General features: G+C 42.1%; 2 protein-coding genes and 1 non-coding gene across 4 annotated transcripts; all 3 read left to right on the plus strand.

Annotated features, from left to right (window-relative positions):
* Positions 1-176: 176 nt before the first annotated feature.
* thap12a (THAP domain containing 12a) lies at positions 177-4,677 on the plus strand. 2 transcript variants are annotated; one of them, XM_070983756.1, is made up of 5 exons: positions 177-364; positions 1,274-1,391; positions 1,666-1,755; positions 2,204-2,240; positions 2,382-4,677. In XM_070983756.1, exons 1-5 carry the CDS (start codon positions 279-281, stop codon positions 4,220-4,222), a joined length of 2,172 nt encoding a protein of 723 aa, XP_070839857.1. In that variant the 5' UTR covers positions 177-278; the 3' UTR covers positions 4,223-4,677. The 2 variants fall into 2 exon arrangements, with proteins under 2 accessions (XP_070839857.1, XP_070839858.1); XM_070983757.1 differs by lacking the exon at positions 1,666-1,755 and having other exon boundaries at positions 207-364; positions 2,382-4,671.
* A 1,176-nt stretch (positions 4,678-5,853) lies between these two features.
* LOC139344536 (uncharacterized) lies at positions 5,854-19,343 on the plus strand. The gene is made up of 11 exons (XM_070982803.1): positions 5,854-6,222; positions 7,952-8,072; positions 10,374-10,481; positions 10,585-10,621; positions 10,763-12,567; positions 12,674-12,704; positions 13,136-14,901; positions 15,020-15,068; positions 15,197-16,989; positions 17,090-17,126; positions 17,232-19,343. The coding sequence occupies exons 1-11, from the start codon at positions 6,128-6,130 to the stop codon at positions 18,746-18,748; spliced, it is 7,359 nt and encodes a 2,452-aa protein (XP_070838904.1). The 5' UTR covers positions 5,854-6,127; the 3' UTR covers positions 18,749-19,343.
* On the plus strand, positions 8,565-8,646 carry trnal-uag (transfer RNA leucine (anticodon UAG)). The gene has a single exon. It is a non-coding gene; the product is annotated as a tRNA-Leu (tRNA).
* Positions 19,344-21,196: the final 1,853 nt, after the last annotated feature.

Below are 21,196 nucleotides of genomic sequence, written 5' to 3' on the forward strand. Positions count from 1 at the left end.
GTCAGGTAGCTTATATTTTAATGTATGTGTTTATGACATTTAACTTTATAATGTAACATGGTGTAGCTGGCATATGCGTTTTGATAAAAAGCAAGTGTGTTCGCATCAGACAGTTTTATTCTAGTTACGCAAACGCATTGTACTTTATTTTGAAAGTAAAAAACGGAAGTTTGCTTGCGGACAAAGGTGACTTGACAGCTAACTGGCATTAGCATCATAGTTTGCTAGCCTCAAAAGGATTTCGCCGCAAAAAAACGGGTTTATGATATAAACTTACCATGCAGAATCGCTGCGCTGTGTCGAACTGTACCAGTAACATATCCGACCCACAGCCACTCTTCAGGTTTCCACATGACCCAGAAAGGTAAGTAACGCTAACACGGATGGTAAAGCCAACAGGAAGCTCTCAAGCTAACTTACCCACAACAGTTTTGTTTCTCTCTCATTTCTCATTGTTTTAAATGCTCGAAGGCGAGCATTTAAAACAAGCATAACTTTGTTTGAGTTGTCATAGTTTTGTTTCATAAACTGGTAATTTCTGTATTTCGCCCTGTGGCACTTCCTTTAATAAACCTGTTGCAAAATATAAAAAGCTAACTGTTGTTTACTTCATACAAATTCAATTCAGAAGTTTGACAGATTGTTGTTTGCTTTATGCTAAAGACATATAGACCAAGAACATCATGAGACGTTAGCCACTTATATGTTTTGGCAAAGCCTGTGTTACAAAATCCAACTCGATGGAAGGCGTGTAATAAGTAAATGAATATTTCCAACATCTGCAGCAGATCCAGAGCCGGAAGGACAAACCTCTGATCTTTAATACAGCAGATATTTTGGCATGGCATTAACGATCACTGCATTCCATTTAGCCGAACTTGTTCCAGGGTCCATGAGATAGAACTGAGCCATCAGTGTCCTAAAGAGTAACATAACATTCATTTGTAAGCTGCTGGAACTGCTGCTCCACATTACAACTTGTGCAGCTGTCAGCAGGAGGTGTACCAGATCTTGCTGTTCTCCCTTAAAGAAGCATCATTGCTGCTAATCTCTGCTAATAAGATTGTTTTATACATTTCATGTTCTTGTTTGTGATGTATTGTTCACCATTAGAGTCTCAGTCATTGGTGAAAGTAATTACAGATTGAAGACGTGCATCATGGTGTGGATAGGTTATTCAGCTGATATAGCACTGAATCATTATTGAACCTCAACACCAAAACGTGTATTGATTTTTAAACTTGGTTTTATTTTGGTTAATGTCTCCTTTCAGGTGTAAGAAATGGGTTGAAAAATGCCAGAGGCAAGATCTCACAGACAAGTCACCAGACCAGTTGTACAGATACTACAGGCTCTGTGGGAAACATTTCGAAGCATCTTCGATCCATAGTGTAAGTTATGTTTTCAAGGTTGCACATGATTTTGGATCAAATTACAGAGGGCAAGCACTGTGAGAGTTTACTTTTAATGTAACTATCAGTCTTAATGTAGAATATAAAAAGTGTAGCCCCACGTATTATTTCACTAAATATTCAATAGATACAATATATTGTGTAGTGTTTTAGGTTATAATGCTAATTCAACATAAGTCATATTTTGGGTTCAGCCTTCATATGTGCTGTATAATGAACTTTTTTGGCTTGACTTTCTCTTCCGGACACTCAGAGTGCAGTGTTGAAGGATGATGCTGTACCAACTATCTTTGATGTGCCAAGCCAGCCTCAAAATGGGCAGGTGAAGCGCAGTAAAGAGACGGTGGGTAAAGGTCTTCAAGGTCCAGTGTGTAGGATTTAGTGGCATCTAGTGGTGAGGTTGCAGGTTGCAACCAACAGAAGAGCCCTCATCTCACCCTCCCTTTCTAAGCATGTAGGGGAACCTATGGTGGTTGCAAAAAACATGAAAGGTGCTCTCTAGAGCCACTGTTTGGTTTGTTCGCTCAGGGCTACTGTAGAAAGCTCCCTCGGTAGATATAGCACACTCATTCCAAGTGAATGAAAATGCAGTGATTCTTATTTTCAGGTGGTGATACTCTAATGAAAACATACTTCTGAATATTATAATCAATTTTTGTTAATAGCAATAAAAATAATAATAATAATAATCCTACATGCTGGTCCTTTAATTATTTTAAATGGGGATAGATAATTTGTGTGATTTGATTTTTGTAGTTTTATATAATTGCATTTCTATTTTGTTTTTGTAGGCCAAAGATGATAAAACAGAAAGTAAGGGGAGAAAAAGTAAGTTCAAGATCAATACACCCACCCACACACACTTTTATTATTTGACAATGGAATAAATGACTCCCACATCCACATTTGTCACAAGATGAGTGTTTGATTTGGTTCCTGTCTTGCAACTGTTTCTGTTTCCCTGTTTAGAAATGAAGAAGGCTCCAGCAGAGACGACTAAGGAAGATGTCCAGGCACTCCCAGAGGAGGAAGAGTACAAAGAGTATCTTAAGTCATTGTTTGAAGTTCTTATACTGCTGGGAGAGCAAAGCATTCCACTGACAGGGCCTGGTGGCAATAAAGAGGATGGCCTTGGGTTAAGCAACTTTCAGGCATTGTTAGAACATCGCATGAATTGTGGAGATGAAGTCCTGAAGAAGAGGTACGAGGTGAATAAGGAGTGCTGCTCCACAGCTCAGCTCAGTCAGTTTATTGAGGTGCTGGAGAAATGCATCCACGGTAAGCTGCTGGAGGAAGTTAAACAAAATGGCTTTTTCTCATTACTTACTGATGATTTGGTGAAGATCTCAGGGGAATGGTACATCCCCGTCTTTCTCCGATATGTGGACCAGTCTAACTGCCAGCGGGAGAGGTTTGTTGGATTCTTGTCCTTTGAAGGAGACGGAGATGTCCTGGCAGAGAAACTTCTGTCTGAAATGATTGACAAATGGGGTTTGGATATGGAACAGTGTAGAGGTCTAGCCCACTCCTACTCTGGGACTCATTTTAGTAAAATAAAAACATTTGCTGCCAAGCTAATGGAGAGGTACCCAATGGCAGTGCTTACGCTAAGATCTACTCATACATTGAACGTGTCACTGGCAAATGGTATGGCATTGTCAGGGGTTCAGCTTGTCATGTCAACCTTTAAGAAGATTGAGTCCTTCTTCAGTCAGTCCTCTTTACTGCAGCTGGAGCTGGAGCACGCCATTTCAATTTTCTACCCAGACAAAGAGGATAAAGCCAAGGAACTGAAAGAGATCTGTCAAACCGGCTGGACAGGACGGCATGATGCGTTTGAGGTGGCAGTGGAAATCCTAGAAGCATTACTACTCTGTGTGGACAGCGTGCATGACAACGAGGACATGAGGTGGAATGATCAAGTCACACACAGCGCCTTAGAGATTTCAAAAGCACTAGCTGATTTTGAGTTTGTCATGGCGTTGGTCGTGCTCAAAAACACTATGACGCTGACACGAGCATTCGGGAAGAATGTGCAAGGGAAAGCAACAGATGCCCACTTTGCTGCAACCAGTTTAAAAGCCGTACTGCACTCCCTGAAGGAAGTGTCCGACAACATCGACGTGTATCACGAGTTCTGGAACGATGAGGCCGTCAACCTAGCCGCTGCAATGGAGATCCCAGTTAAGGTTCCTCGCTCATTCTTGAGAAAGCATCAGTCACAATCTGGAAACATTCAGCCAGAGAGTTACTACAAGGAGCACCTGTCTGTTCCCGTGGTGACGCATGTCATCAAAGAACTAAATGAGCTGTTCTGTGAAGAGCACCTGAAGGCTCTGAGATGTCTGTCCCTGGTCCCTGCTGTCATAGAGCAGCATAAGTCTACTGAACCCGAGGAAGAGAGTGTGCACGTGTTTAAAAATGACATCCCCAATGCGGGAACCCTCTCTGCCGAGCTGCACTGTTGGTGGGTTAAATGGAGCAAAAAGGGCAAAGGCGAGGTTTTGCCCTCCAGTCTCCATGAAACACTGCAGCTGGCTGATGTGAAGTTCTTCCCTAACATGCTTGCAGCTCTGAGGCTGCTCAGCATCCTGCCCACCTTGGCTCTGGAGGACAGCTGTGATTTAGCATACAAACGTTTCCAGATGTACATGGAGAACACGCCTGACAAATTCAAATCCAAAGGTCTCGCTCTTTTGAGCATAAACTATGATGTTGGGTATGATCTGGATGCAGTCGTGGATGCCTACATGAAGACATACCCAGACAAGGAGGAGGTGTCTTCGCAAGGAAATGATGATGGACAATGATCGACGGCTTTGTTAATGACAAACTGTGTTAACCTGATAAAATATCTCCTCCTTTTGTTTACTTTCTTTTTATCTAGCTCTCACACTGAAGTAGCATATTTTGTTATAAACTGTAGAAAGTAAATGACCAATAAACTGGACTGCAAAGTGTTACTGAGTGATAGATACCAGACATGAATTTTGTTTTTCTTATGCCTGTCCTTCACGCTGTTTTTGCATTGTGTTTTGGGGAGTCATTATTGACCCCTGTAAACTTCCCAGGGTGGATATGAGTCCTGAGCCAAGTCCATTCCTTTACTCCATTGTTGAAATAAGATGCATTGCTAATTTTATGAGTGTTTTTACTGTCACCTGTCACCCAATGTTCTGCTGGCATTTAATAACTGGATGAGGAGAAACTTCCATGGTTTGTTTATTTCTGTCTCAAATAAAGCAGAGTTTTCCTTCCAAGCCAGATTTAAAGTTCAATTTGAGTTGTTTTCAGGTAAATGGTGAGTTAGACATCAGGATTAAGCAGGGTGAAGATTAAAGTCTCCTTCTATAAATAAGGTCTCTAGTTCTTAGCTACACTCATGCCCATCTTGCACTTCAGATATTATGCCTGTCATGAATGGGGTATCTGCTTGTGACTAAACAGCTGAGTCATCGTCTGCTGTCAGACTCAAATTTCCACTATAGTGTTTGGTGTTAATGAAATCTGACTTGATTGAAAATGAAAACCATTTGGCCCAACCTCTAGAAGAAGGGAGCTGTTACCATCTGTTCTTTTGCTTCCATTTAATGAATTGCAACAGAGGCAATCTTATTCAAACATATGATGCACATGATTATACCCATATGAATGACACAAAGTAGCAACATGAAACATTTTAAATGATCATAGCAGGAAAAGCGCAGCTCTGAATAACACTGATGATTGTCTATGCATCGTTTAGGCGTCCCAGTTCCAGGACCTTGAGCCACTGTGTTACCAGTAAATGTATTTCTATATAGGAAAGTTTTATTTTAAAAAGAAATCTTCAATTACATTTACTTAGTTTACTTAAGTGCAGTGTATTCATTGTTCGTTTCTGCCAAGATATATGACAGCATAATAATTTAAGGGCTGACACAAAACTTGACAAAAAGGCAGTGTAAGGTGGGATTCAGGATATGACCAGAGAGACTTAAATAGTCTTAAACAAAAGAATAGGTCGGGTGTGCGTTCAGGGTGTACAGACGGCGAACATCTTTCAAAGTGAGGAGAAGAGGAAATTGCCAATCTAAATCAGAGAGTCTCAAGCCAAAGCGAGATAAACACCGCAGTTTAGGATTAGAACGGAGCTGTCAGTTACATGTTTCAATGTTTATCAAAGACTTCTGTGTAATGTCAGGTATAATGTAAGCAATGAACACTGATCGAGAGTCTTAGAAATAATAAATAAATTAAACATACATAAATAAAAGTATATGTTGTAATACGGACACGAGACAAAACTGGAACAAACGGCTGTCGGGAGCCCTCGTGTTTTCTGAGGCACGCGCCTGGGTTGGTCGCTTAGTTTCAGGAAGTGAATTATCTTGACAGTGAAACTCTTTGGGTAGGCCTGTGGGTTCCATTCTGCCCTCTGCTGGTTAACACTGCGTATTGCACAGTCCAGTTCCTCGTTGGTGGGATAACACGCTTTCGGCGACTCTTGGCTCACCACGCAACATCAACTTTTGAAAGCATGGAATTAGTAGGTTCTTAGTTTGCCAAAGAAACATTAAGCGAAAGTAACATTGAAACTGAACTGTGACGGTTGCAGATTTTGTCTAAGGCATGACTCTGTAGACTCTCCTGCAGGTTTTGTCACAGTAGGCTTGCCAGCTTGCAACCGCCAGCTAAGCTAGCTAACTTGCTAGCGAGCTACATTGCAGTCCAAAATGACTGACTGCTGCGCCGCAACGAACTGTGATTACCAGCAAGGGGAATCCGAAAACTCCACTCCACTTTTCAGCTTTCCTCTGGACCCAGAGCGGTAAGAGTCGTGCTTATTTAATTGAGGTGTGGGTTAAAAATGAGCCACTTAGCATGCAAAATGAATGTGTTAGCTATCCACTGTTAGCACTGGCGTTAGCTTAACATCATGTTGGCTAACAGTGACACAACTCTGTCGAAAATGGCGCAGACTAACGTTACTCTTGAAAGAAAAGTCCGTGTGAAATACACTCCGTCCACTCATCCAGGCTCGGAGAGCGACACTAACGCGTAACAACGGCTCTGTCGCTTTAGCTTATGTCTCCAGTCATTCCGCAAACCGAGGGAAACCATAGTTTAAAACTTTTTGTGCTGTAATTTAAATCGCCATCGGTACACGACACCTACCGTCTCGATCGTGTGGTAACGTTAGTAGGCTCAGCAAATTAAACACCCATGAATAATTCTGCGATATTGTACCTATTGTTTACCAAACTGTGCTAATTACACAGACGTTTTGCTGTAAGGTCACAGAACATTTGGAACAATATAACTTGAAACTTAAATTGAACGCTGCGTAACGTTAGTTTGAACAGGTGATGTCCTGATGAATAAAGTGCAGTCTAGCGCCTCCTTTTATCCCGCTGTTACCGCTTGACTTCCGCTGTTTGTGTTTTTGTTTTTTCCAATTTCAGATTCTTGTAATATTGCGCAATATTAGGACTGTTGCCTTGAACGTAACCACCGTAATTTAATGACAGATCGCGTTGATCGGGCTGTGTCACAGAAGAAGAAGACTAATGGATTCTCAAAAGACTTCATGTCCTGCCCTGCGATGATCCTTCCCGTCCTTAAGCACCGTGTGCTCGTATTTTAACTGGCACCCAGTTAATCTTATGTTGAATTGAGAGAAGTAAATCTCATTTGCCTGTGGGGCAATCAGTCCACCCATAAATCAGTGGAGAGAGAGGCAGGCAGGCTTTAGTCAGCAATCACTCACAACTTTGTTCCCTGTTTTTTTCATCAGTTACCAGCACTGAGGCAGGGTTGAGTAATAAATGCAGTTGACCAAAACACAGTTGTATCAGCAGGTGTGCAGAATTCATGTGTTGCAGCTTGCAGACGTGACCTGTAGTGTAGCGGCACGGTGCACATGCAGGAAGCATCAGACCACACAACAACATCGCTCACAGACCGAGCGGTGTGCATGGATGGTGTGTTTGACTAAAATGTGTTACATCTCGCATTCACCAAGAGATGAAGTCTTTCAACATGGCAACTGGCAGTTCTAAAGTTGATTCAGTTGCCACCTGAATAGCCTATGCTGTGGTGAGGACCATGTCTGTCATCTGCACTTGTTATAACAACATAGACATGTTTTTCACACAGTCAGTATGCTGAACTCTGAGATAAGAAAAGGATGTCACCTTGTAAGAATTATTGATTAAATATTGGCTCTGTTTGCTTTTTGATGTTCTTGTGCGTCTGCTGGATCATAACCTGACTAACTAGATGAAGCAAATAGCGTAGCTCAAGCAGTCCTGTCATTGCTGTCCGTCCTGTGCCATGTAGACTATGATGGCATTTTACTAATAGAAAGCGTCTCCATGTTAAACTGCTGCATCACAATGAACCGTGTTGAAACTGTTTCACAAACCTTTGAGGGCACATTCCTGTTTGTTGAGTTGTTATTTAATATATTTACACTACAGAAGATTAATGTGCAGAAGTGTTTTGCTCTGTGGTTGTGACCCCAACAATTTATGCTATTTTCCTCTTGTATTTTTCAGCTGCAAACAATGGCTGAACAACTGTTGTCGTCAAGATTTGGCATCAGAGTCTCCTGAGCAGTTGCACATGCTGTACAGACTTTGTGCAAAGCACTTTGAGCCCTCTATGATCTCTCATCAGGTAAGAAGCTAAACTGTTGCCCATTATTATTAGAAATGCATCAGTGTCATCACTCTGATAAAGCCTCGTGAATGCAACACATGCTACGCAATACATCAAACAACACAGAGTTGTATCAAAAAATGAAAAAGGAGACAGCTTTTGCTTTACCTGTTTCACCTGAGGGAACTGCGGTGGATGCCAATGATAGTTGGACAGTCAAACTGAACTTAGTGCATTAATCCGCTCAATAATAAGAGAGGACATAAACAAAGCAAATGTCAGTCCAAGTCCAACAGAAGCAGTGTAAAGACAAACTGGTTGATGTGGAGCTGACGCTGAGGTCAGTGAGGTGGATAAAGGAAAGGTTAGAAATTTTCAGCTGTAGATTCAGTATCAGAGTATTCGACCTCGACAGAGATGTGGAAGGAGACATCCTTTAGGCTTCATGACATCATTCTTCAAGGACGTATGTAAGTGAGGATTCAAAGGTTGCGTGTTTCATTCTTAGCAGGTAGTGTGGCCGAGTGGTCTAAGGCGCTGGATTTAGGCTCCAGTCTCTATGGAGGCGTGGGTTCAAATCCCACCACTGCCAGCTTTATGCTGCGTTTCGTTGTCTCTGTGTTGCACTCTAACGATGACAATAAAGTTGAATCTAATCTAAAAACCTTCCTTGTCGACCTGTAGTGGATATTGTGCACAGAGTGGGACCTGCTGCAAAATCTAGCTCAATAAGAGCTTCTGAAGAATGTTTAATTTACAGCAGCTTTAGAGTTAAGATACATCGCTACTGATATATGGGTTTAGTAGAATATGATAATGTTAAGATATACCACTGTTGTAATGAGAACAAACTACTCTTCATGTTCAAAACCAAAGTTTGATCACAAGCTATAACAAAAGTAGAGTGGCAGTGTGTCTGAAACAAACGATGGAGAAAGGTCTGAGGCAACAGATGGTGTGACACCTACCGTAGTGTCGCCACAACTGCCAGATGCAACCATTGGAGATTTGTAATAGAATGTTTTGTGTAGTATAGTACGTTATAGTTCAACTTTTCCTATAGATGTATGCAAATGAAAAAGTGTTTTGTACAGTACAATCTGTTTTATTTGTAGTGAAATATATTGACCAGTGAAATGGTGTTATAACTGTTGTACCTGTACATCCTGTGTTCGCCTAACTGTAGGACTTAGTGGCATCTGGTGGTTCCAAGTATGTAGGAGGACCTGTGGTGGCTGCTAAACATGTGAAAGGAGCTCTCTACAGCCACTGTTTGGTTTGTCTGTTCTGGGCTACTGTAGAAAAATGGCGGTCCAACACTCTATGGGTGTGGACTCCATATTAGAGGACCTGCTCCTTCATATGAGCAAATAATCAGTGATTCTTATTTTCAGGTGATTATACGCTAATGAAATCAGACTTGTGAATATTAAAAATAGTAAATTCCAGAAGGTTTGGTGTGTTTTATGCATGTTAATATGATTTGAGATTTATATTTTTAAGATTATACAGTACAAGAATATGCTGACAGGATGTTTTTCCAGTCAGCCTTTAGTGATTACCTTCATGTAGAGGGCAACAAATTGTAAACTGAATGCCTATCCAACAAACAAATTTCCAAATAGTCAAATATTACGACCCAGCCCGACAGCAAAGTTAACAAAAATGGGGCACTTATTCATCTTGTTTTGTGCCCACATTTAGTGGCGCATAATATCAAGAACAGACTTAATCTGCCGAGGCTCCAGTTCAAGAGACAATATAATTAACTTTTTACAGAGACCCAGCAGTTCCTCCTTGAGGAGAGCAAACTTTTCTATGTATGTCAGTTTTTTTAGCTGCAGACAGATAAACACACACACACACACACACACACACACACACACACACACACACACACACACACACACACACACACACACACACACACACACACACACACGACCGAACGCTCAGTCTCAGTTAGTTCAACATACAGTATTATACAGAGCACATCAAGACTGGGATTCTCTCCCAAATCATATGACGTGAAATCGTGTGAGATTTGTTTTGGTGTTTTTGTTATTTAACATGGGTCAGATGTTTTTTTATTTACCTCAGACGTGCATTACGATGTGTTGTTAGTGTATTGTGATGAGTCCTGTGAATGGGGATTTTTCTCTTGTCACAGTGTGAACTGTTAACCCCAGGAAGCTAATGGGGATCTTAATAGACTAACAAATGAATATGGTGTGAACTTATCAGTGGGAAATCCCCTATTTCAGGTTTAATATTAAGGATCAGCATAGAAGGTTGATCTACTGCTTTTTTGTTTTTCAGAGCGCCTCCAGTTGTGTCTTAAGGGAAGATGCTGTTCCAACAATATTTGACTTTACAATGCCTACAAATAATCAATCAGCCTGCAACAGGAAACGAGCAAGAGATCCTGTAAGTATATCACTCAGTGGTTAAATAACTCTACTTAGCTTTTTTCATCAGACATTAAAACTCTAAAAGTGCGAATCAGTAATTGTCCTTTCCATCTACCTAGTCGGAAGAGGAACCTACTTCTGTGAAGAAAACAAAAGGTACAGTTCCAGGTTCAGTTCATTCAAGAATGAATTGATCCTGTTGGGTTTTAGTCTGTGTTAAAATGTGTTAGCTCTTGGTTTAGGTATTCACTGATTGAATCATGTCAACTTTTCAATCGTTTTTTTCGTCTCCCTCAGAAAACACAACAGCAGCAGCAGAAGTCCCTGAAGGGATGAGAGAAACATGTGGAGAGAACAGTGCATTACCTGAACTGCAAAAAGATAACCAAACCCAAGAGGATATAGCCAGCTCCAAAGCAAAAGAGACTCTGAAAGTCTACTTCAAGGAGATCCTGGCACTGACTGGATTCAGCATCAATGGCGCAAACATCAACACTGATGAGCCGATCGGAGGTGCAAGAGGTCAGCAGGCTCTAAATCGTATTTGTGTAGAGAAAATTGACAAGAAAGAAATCCTCCAGTTCAGTGAAGACCTTATGCGGGAGGAGATCCAAAACAGCCTCAGATTGGCGCGATTCTTCTCCATTCTGCTTCAGGATGTGACAAATATAGAGGGAAAGGAGCAGATCCCAGTTTTCATCAGGTCTGTCACAGTAGATGGGTTCCCGCAAAAGCACCTCATTGGGTTCTTACCATGTGACATGGATGCAGAGAATCTGTTTTACATGCTTCTCTCAGAGTTGCGAAACAAATGGGGGCTGAGGATGGAGCACTGCAGAGGACTGACTTATCTGGTTACGGGCAGTATATGTCAGAAAATGCGAGACCTTACCTGCAGGATTCTGCAAGAGTTCCCACAAGTAGTTCTGTCTCCGAGTGACCCATATGCCTTCAACATATGGATTATTCGCTGCATGCCTGTGCCCTCCATTCAGAGTGTTGCAAACACTGTAGAGGAGGTAGCCTTGTTACTCAGGAGAACACCAGAGCTGTGCAAAAGATTGGAGGGAAATATCCAGATGACATACGGGCATGTGAAAGGGGAAGCCGACAGGATCAAGGCAGCTGTCGGTGAGAATTGGGAATATGGCACTGATGCCTTCCAGACCATGTTAGATATTCTGGAGCCATTCCTGAACTGCATCAATGAGATGATTTCAAAGGTAGATGAAGATACTGCTGAGCAGATGGCCAAGCTCAAGCCAATTTTGAAGAATTTCAATTTCATCATCACACTTGTTGTTCTGAAGAACACCCTCTGTTGTGTGAGCATACTCAACTCGAGTCTCAGGGGAATAATTAGCATCAGCAGTACCTTGCAGTACACAATTTCCAATGCCTTAAAGCTGGTAAGCAAATACCAACAGGAGCTTGCAATATTCCACAGGAAATGGTTTTCCGATGCAGTTGGCAGAGCAAAGAAGCTGGGAGTGGAGGTCAGTAAACCAGAGATGGACCAAGGAAACACAACTGAAACACCACTGGATGACTTTTACAGAGAAACTCTGAGCCGGCCTATCTTGCAGTATCTTGTTGCAGAGGTGAAGAGAGTATTCAGTACAGAGATGGTGAGGATTCTCCGATGGCTGTCATTAGTGCCATCTTACATGGCTGACCATAATTTCAGCATTCGCAGGGATAAAGTAGCAGACGCCAACTTGAACAACCTCGCAAGGCCTGACACATTCTACGAAGAGCTTGGATCTTGGGAAGTGAAATGGAGGCATGCAAGCAAGCGCAGGATCCTACCAACCACAGTGTTTGCTACACTCAAGATTCCCGATATTGGGTTTTACCCGAATGTGCAGAGCTTGCTGAGGGTGTTGGGCACTGTTCCATGTGTAAACGCAGAGGCAGATGTGTATGGCCAATACCACATGGTACTAGAGCGATGCCACTCCTACCTGAGAGCGACACCAGAGGACCAAAGACAGTGCAGAATGGCATATGTCTACGTGAACCAAGATGTGCACTTCAATGTCGAACAAATGGTGGAATCATATGTCCAGAAGCATCCAGACATCCTACAGTTGCTGCAAATTGTGAGTAGATTTTCATAAGCAGGGTACTGTTGGAATTTCATTGCCTTCTTTTGTGATAGAGCAACTATTTTACCTGAAATTACATTATACCCTCTGTGTTTCGCAGGATGATGACACAAAGGAGAAGCCTCCCCAAGGTGAGATGACTTTTAAATTATTTATTTACTGTTTGAGCACATTGCAATTTTGGTTAATGACATGACTACTATATATATATATATATATATATATATATATATATATATATATATATATATATATATATATATATATATATATATATATATATATATATATATATATATTTATTTATTTATTTTTATTTGTTTTTTTTTCTCCATAAATCCACAATATACAATTTAAGGGCATGTTGTTCTGGAAATAGAGCTATTGACACAAAGATGGGCAGCATAAACAATGATGACTATATTTGAATGTCAGATTTAAGTGGAAATAATTTGGGCAAGTTGAATATTTTTGTTATACTGCAATCTTCAATATGCACTCTTGCTTATTTGCAGTTTTAACTAATCTCAGTTTACAAGATTATTCCCATCTCTCATTTCAGTGGCATCCCATGGGAACCATGCTGAGAAGGACACTGAAGAAGAATTACAGCTCATAAACCTAGAGATGGATGCTGAAAGGCTTGTGGAGATGAAGTGTGCGGAGACTGATAGAGAAGCTCTTAAATCTGCTTTGCAGACTGCAGTGATGGCTGCATATAGCAGCCAAAGTAAGCAACATACTGACACTTCAGCTCAGGATGGAGAGGTTGAGTATGTGACCAAGTCTGAAATGAAAGAAGTTCTCACTGTGTGCGAGAATGCTGTGAGGGAGGGAATCCTCATGGAAGTGGGGAGTTCATTCTTTTCCCTGTTCATTGACTGTGTAGTGAAGTTTGGGGAGAAAGACTATCTTCCACTTTTCCTTAGGTTTGTGGACAGTTTTGATGTCATGCGATTGGAGTTGATGGGATTCCTTGAGGCAGACCTGGATTGTGATGCCATGGTGCACCGTCTCCTGGAAATAGTAACAGTTGAGTGGGGTCTTGATTTGAATAACTGCAGAGGTCAAGCATACCTGGGCTCTGGTGATGTTTCCTACAAGCTCAAAGCCTTTGCGTGCAAAGTCCAGGAGAAGTATCCTCTTGCTATAAGCACACACTGCTCTTCCTACTCTTTCAACACATGGTGGTCAAAATCCATCCCAGTGCCTGCTATTAAGAGAGCCCTGGATACATTTGAAGAGGTTTTGATGTTTTTTGGCAGCAGCGCAACTCTACAAAAACAGCTAGACCATGTAATAGCCTTTGGTCTGAGAGAGAGCTATGAAAAGGTCCAAGAGTTGCAGGGGAAGTTCTGTGCCCTTTGGCAAGAGAAGCATGATTCTTATGAGGCGTTTGTGCAGATGCTGGAGCCCCTGGTTGAATGTCTCGAGAAAATCAAAAACAACCCGCAGAGATGGAAAGCCTTTGTGTCTGAACAAGCTGGGGCGCTCCTACGTAAGGTCATGGAATTTGATTTCATCATTGCTATGGTGGTCTTGAAGAATGCATCTTCCTTTACCAGAGAGCTGAGTGCAGGTCTCCAGAAGGACCACTTCAGTGCTGCATCTCAACTTTGCCAAATCAGCGGTATTGTGGCCACTCTGAACAGAGTAAAAACAAATATGAAGGTGTTTCACCAGAACTGGTTTGATGAGGCCTGTGCAATGGCGCAGAGTCTACGAGTGCAGATTGAAGTGCCTGAAAACGCTTTGCCAAGAGACGGTATGATAAAGCCAGTCGGTTTTTACAAAGATGGCTTAAGTGTTCCCCTTGTCGATAACCTCATCAATGCCGTGAAGGATCACTTTTCAGAGGACCACAAAGAAGCTCTCAACTTCCTCTCCCTCGTTCCATGCTCAGTCACAGTGAGTTACATGTTTGAGAGCTTGAAGTCAAAGCCCCCTCTCTACAGCAGGGATCTTCCTGATGCTGACAACTTCTTCACAGAGCTGTGCTGTTGGAGAGTAACTTGGAAGACCAAAGTTGCATCTGTGACCATACCAAGCTCAATATTTCACACATTACGTCTGCCGCTCATGCAGTATTTTGGAAACATCAATGCGCTGCTGAGGATTATGTCTGTGCTACCCAGCACAGCACTGGAGGACTGTGGTGTTGTAATGCGCCACAAAAAGTTCCAAGATTACCTGAGAAATACAAATCCCAAAGACAGGTCCCCATGCTTGGCTATGCTGCAGGTGGGCACGGACTTCAGTAGAGACCTGGACCACATGGTGACTCAGTGTTTGAAGGTGACTCCACAAGCCTTGGAGGGTATCTGTCTGGTAAGCGCTTGTTTTCTTTAGTTGAAATGACTGTTATGTGTCTGTCTTATTTTGTTGTCTATATTTTATTAATTGTGTGAATGTTGAACTAATTTTATTGATTGTGATATATTCACAGGACAAGGAGTCCAAAAGTTTCACCAGGAATGCTGAAAATAACATGGAAGGTATGTTTGAATCATAAATAATATATAAATGAATCATAACATAACTCATGTCCATACCAAGTTGCCATAATGTCAGTGTTTATCTTAACCACTGTTGTTTTGTCTGCTTTTTCCCCTCATGTATTCAGTTGATTGTGACAAAGAGGAAGCTTTAGAGCCTAGCATTCAGCAGTCTCCTGACAAGACTGAGGACCAAGACATGAAACCAGCAGATGAGAATGGGCATGCAGGAGATAACCGTCGAAGCATGGCAACGGCATTCAGACTGGCTGCACTACTGGGGAAGAAGAATAGCAGTCTGTCTGACCTAGGAGAAGAGGACAGAGAGTGTTTCATCCAGGAGCTCAGCATGTGCCACTGGTATGGAAGTCAGAGCAAGTGCATGCCTTGTGTAGGTGATGATGAAATGGTGAACCTCCTCATAAATGGAATCAGAGATGTCATACTCAAGGAAATACAGGAATCGACATTCTTCTCACTAATCACAGACAAACCTGTGAAAATTGCTGACAAGACACACCTACCTGTTTTTGTCAGGTATGTTGGAGAATCTGCTCCAAAAGTGGAGCTCATGGGTTTCTTACCATTTGATGAAAACTGTCATGTTGACACACAAGCAAATAACCTGGCGAGGATTCTCACTGAAGACTGGGGTTTACCAATGTCTCAGTGTCGTGGACAAGCATTCATGCACTTGGGCTCGGGTTACCAAAGCGTGAAGAAAATGTCTTTGGATTTCCTGAAGAGCTATCCTCTCTCTGTGGTAACACCCAGCGAGTCTTGCGGCCTTGCCCACTGGCTGGCAGGAAGTGTGCCATGTCCTTCAGTAGCAAAAATGCTGCACATCACAGAAGATCTGTTGCTGTTCTTCGATGAATCTCCTGGTCTGGAGGGACAGTTAGCACAGGCTGTTGATGGGCTTCTGAGTATGCCAAGAGAGGCCCTGGAAGAAATGCCAGAAACATGCTGCTCGAGGTGGAAAAAGAGAGAGGACTTCTTTGACATACTCGCTGACACATTAGAGGGCATTCTCAGCTGTCTAGATGCTGTTAGCTCTAGTGCCATAGGTTCCAAATCAATGCATGCACAAGTTCTCTCTACTGCTCTAAGAAATATGGATTTCATTGTCACCCTTGTGATTTTGAAGAATGCCTGCGCTCCTCTTCGTAACTGTAGCACTGTCTTCCGCTGCGGAAACCCTGCTGATATTCTCTGTGAAGTGGAAAAAATCCCCTCGATCATAGAGACTCTTATCAAAATGTCTGAAAATGTGAGCACTGTTCACTCCACATGGTTTGAGCAGGCGTTCCAGCTAGCGACCAAGGTAGCTCCTGAACAAGTGTGCTTCTCGGAGGAGGCTGACAGCTATGAGTCTCCAGAGATATATTACAGAGAAAATCTGAGTGTTCCTCTCCTCAGAAGTCTTGTTGATGAAATGAAATACAGCTTCTCAGACAGCCACTTGAAAGCCTTGTCAGTTCTGTCATTGCTGCCCTCCTGCAATCCTATTCTGTCAGAGTCCACGGACAAGCCATTCAGCCTCTACCTTTCAGATCTTCCTGAGCCTGAAGCAGCCGAGCAGGAAATCAACATTTGGGCCTCTGTCTGGAGAGAGAAATACCAGGATGTTGCTCCTCCAACATCCATTGCTGAAACACTTGCCCATCCTGAGTCAAAGAACCACCCAACTGTTACCTTACTGCTCAGGCTAGTAGCTGTCCTGCCTAGTGTCAGTATGGAGTGCGACCTGATGAAGACCACTCTGAATTCCATGAGGGATCTATTAAAAAGCACAGTCTGCAAAGGCAGCAGGATGGATTATGTGATGCTCCTATCTCACTGTACAACTCTACAGAGACTGCCAGAGGTCATTGAGAAGTGTATGGAGGTTGATCCAGAGAGCAGTCCATGTCTATCGCAGGTAAATTTACAATAGTTTAAAAATAGTTCTTCATTTAACCATGTTGTAAACTTGCAGCATTTTTACTGCCATTCTAATCAGTGCCATATATGTTTTTTAGGTGATGGGAACTTTACGGAGACTTAAGTTGGACAGTGGTAAGTGCATTCATTGCATTTTACTAAAAATATCACCTTGATATGTTTGTCAATGGATAGTTTGTTATGTGTGGCATTAACATTTCTTTTTATTCTTTAAATCAGGACGCAGTGAAGTAAAACCAGCAACACTAACAGAATTGCATGGCTCCGATGTAGCAGAGGCGAAATTGGCAGATAATGACATGATGCTGGAGGTCACTCAAGGACCAAGAAAAGCTGTGTCTTTCTATGAGCCACAATTGCGGGAACAAATCCTCAAGGAACTTTGGGACTCTCAGTTTTTCACAGTTATAACTGAGCAAGCTGTTGAAATTGATGGTGAGCTCTATGTGCCGTTGTGCATCAGGTACTTAAACAAAGAGGACATCCAGTGTGAGGAAACTTTGGCTTTCATCCCTTTTGGTGAAGACCCCGTTGTCCTTGCAGATGCTATTGAGACTGCCTTGTCTGAGAAATGGGGGCTCAACATGGAGTATTGTAGGGGACAGGCCTTGTTGAGTGTTGGTAAAGTAGGAGCTCAGATGAGGGCTGTGAGTTTAGCTATAGCTCAGAAATACCCCCAGGCTGTAAGAACTGTCAGCTCTGCTTTGTCTCTAAACGTATGGCTGGCTAGATCCTCTCCTTCTGAAGAAGCGGCAGAGGGGGCCGTTCTCATAGGTAAAATATTACATTGGCTCACAGAGGATGCAGAACACCAGAACAAACTGGAGGACATGATCATTCACGTGTTCCAGCACGATGAGGCAAAGGGCAATGAGCTGAGAGACAGACTCATCAGAAACTGGGAGAAGAGTCATGACATGCACGAGGTGATGGTAGAGATATTAGAAGCGGTCATGCTCTGTTTGAATGAGCTCAAAGGGGAGGGAAGTACTGCAAACCAGCAGCAAGCATCACAATTCTTTGATGCGATTAGAAACTTTGAGTTCATCCTGTCGACTGTGGTGCAGAAAAACATGTTGACTGTAACAAAAAAGCTGAGTCAGTCTCTTCAGGGTAAACCCTTAGATATGTTACTCGCTGTGAATAACTTAACTGATCTCAAAGCATCCCTCAGTAAACTGAAGAGTGATATTGACACCCATCACAAGGCCTGGTTTGAGGAAGCTGTCGCACTAGCTTCCAAACTCCATGTAACAATGTTGCATTCAGTGCTTCAAGAGCCATTGAGTGAGTTTTACAAAGAATCTGTAAGCGTGAAAGTTGTAGAGCACTCAATAGCAGAAATGGACGACCTCTTTACAGAAAAGGTATTGGATACCTTGAGGTGTCTGGAGATTGTGCCTTACGCAATGTCCAAAGTGGAAACCAGCATTCTTAGTGGTCTTGTGTTCCGCCTGTACAAGGAGGACTTGCCAGATCAGGGGTCTCTTCACTCTGAGATGAAGTTGTGGAAGGAGAAATGGTTGGATCCCCTGGCAGGCTATCTCCCAACTACTGTGCTCGATACACTCAAGACGTCACAGATAAGAAGTTTTAGTAACATTGAAACTCTCCTCAGACTCCAGGTCATCTTGCCGTTTTCAAGGAGGGAGAGCAACTTCAGGCAGGGAAAAAGAAGCTTACAGGAGTTCATACAGCAGGAAAAGCGATCCCTCACTGAGCTCCATCTTCTGTAAGTTGCAGGTCTTCCGTCAGGGCTAGCAGATTTGAGTAATGCGCTGGAGATGTCACCGTCACCATACTTAAGAACTATTGTCTCAACCCTAATTGAGGTCCCAAGTTCTGAATATTTCTGTGTACATTATTGATCTAAATTCTTTGAGATTTCCTTTTGTTGTTATCCTGCAAAAAACGCTGTTGTTTTGTTTTTTACTCTGTAGTTTGTACAGTTGTACTACCCAATGGGACCAACGTCTTGGCAAAATCACAAACAAGAAAGGAATGCTCCACTGACGGTTATCAATGCTTGTGTGCCTTGATGCAAAACTAATAATTCACCCCATGTATCATGATAATACAGATTTTGAAAATGTCCCATTGGCGTTGACTGACTTCTGTATAGCTGTCATGAATTCATCATAATGATTAAATTGCACCGATACCTTTCCTGGGCACAAATAGAAATGGTTAGTTCCATCATGTCTTCTGATGATTTGCCATGTTTCCTGTCTCTTTGCAGGAATGAATTTGCTGTAAACGTATCTTTGAAAGAATGTTTCCTTAATAGGAAAATCTTCATATATATTTGTCAAAAAAGTAATAAAAAGCTCCAAAAAGATGTTTTGGCCTTTCTGTCTCTTTTTTCCCCGCTCGTGAGTCGTCGAGTGTGGTCACGTCTGTAAGGGAACACAAGATGGCGCAGTGAGGCTGTATTAAGCTTCAGAGGACATTACAGTCTGGTAAGAAGTGGCACTTAAAATAGTTGAATATAGCTGTAAGGTGTAGCATCAGATATATTTTTTGAAATGTTGAAACAGGACACCTGCATAGCGGTATTTACAATTAAGTCCAGGTGATTATTAGCCTGTGTTAGCTAGTAGCTGCTAGGTAGTACAACTATTAGCCAAGTAGTTTTTACGTTGCTGCTTGTATTGTTACTTAGGTAACTGTCAAGATGACCCATGTACTTTCTGTTTGAACAGTGAAAGATGGACATTTTTACCTTAGTTTTTCAAGGTGTCATAGTTATCACGGTAAGTGTCTTCGTGCTACAGGCTGCCAGTGTTAATGATTGCTGAGTGACAGCAGGCAGGTCACCGTCTAGTTCAGGTCATGATGGTTCAAAATGTCTCAAATATTTCGTTCACTGATCAACATGGATGTGGATTTAGAGGGAGGCTTTTGAAGGTCACACAACCACTGCATTATCTCTAGATACCTGATCAATGTTTATTTTACAAAAAAAAAAGTGTTGTCCTGGAAGTGTAACGTCTGCAGTGCTGGGTATGTGAGGTTGTATTTGCCAGTGATGCAAATCATCGCTTTCGGCCCGCATTGTTACCATTGTAGTTAGGTTAATATGTAATTTCTGAGAACAAATGTATTCTGTGGGTCTGTTGGAGGACAGTGTGCCTTTCTTGTCAATTATTTGCAATGAATTCCAATCTGGTGTATCAGAGTTTATAAGAGGAACAATTAGAAAAGGAAGGAACTGTAGCTGCTCGTATGTGTGGCTTCATTTAAGACAAGGTGTTAGTGTTTAAATAGGACCTATATAACTGCTGGCCTGTAGCGTTCCCCCAAGTGTTAAACCAAATTTAAAAACACCTGTAATAAATGGCCTGATTTAAAAATGTACAGCTTTGTATTACACAGTATTTGAATCTCAGTCCTGGTTCATTCCAGTGTTCTTCAGTGTGAATCTGTACTGACACAATACCTCAGGGCTTATTTAAGTGAGTCACTTTAAGTTCAAGTCATGATTCCAGGTTAAATGAGGATGATCAGATTTATTTTTTGAATTGTTTTATGTTGACAAAGTGCCTTTGTAATTTATACAGTAAAATATATTAAATTTCCAACAGGTTTCATGAAAAGAAAGCCTGTACGTTACTGTCAAAACTCTACCATATATGTACATTTTGGGTTTGTTGACATGAAGCCAGCTTATCTTTAACACTGATAACCCCACTGAGTGCACTTTTTAAAGAGACATGTATTCTTCCTGTGAATTGTAACAGCAGATGCCTCCCTGACAAAGCTCTGATTGTCGGTGCTCAGCTCAGTGTGAAAGGAGCATCTCCGTGTCCCCGCTCAGCTGCTGAGCAAACGGATCTGTCTCCGCTCCGCTGTGGGCCGCCAGCCGCACTGTTCGCAGGCCTCACTGTCCACATGTGCAGCACAGAAGCATTGTCTCATACACTCTCTGCCAAGAGAGATATATGTCCTACAAGCTGTGTCTTATTTATTTGCACTTTGGATGTGAAGGGGACATTGTTACGGTTTAAGTCTCAGGTGTAGCCTGTGTGTTTGAGCATGACGAACATATCCTCCATTTTTAAGCAAAACAAGGTATTGCCGTAATTGACCCGTGCTCCAGGTTTCCTGCTGGAAGTCAAGGTTCTGCACTGATGTAAGACCCGTGGCACTTTGTAATCATGTCCATACACAGCCAGGATTTAACT

This window comes from Chaetodon trifascialis, chromosome 16, assembly GCF_039877785.1.
Source record: "Chaetodon trifascialis isolate fChaTrf1 chromosome 16, fChaTrf1.hap1, whole genome shotgun sequence".
Classification (NCBI taxonomy): Eukaryota; Metazoa; Chordata; class Actinopteri; order Chaetodontiformes; family Chaetodontidae; genus Chaetodon; species Chaetodon trifascialis.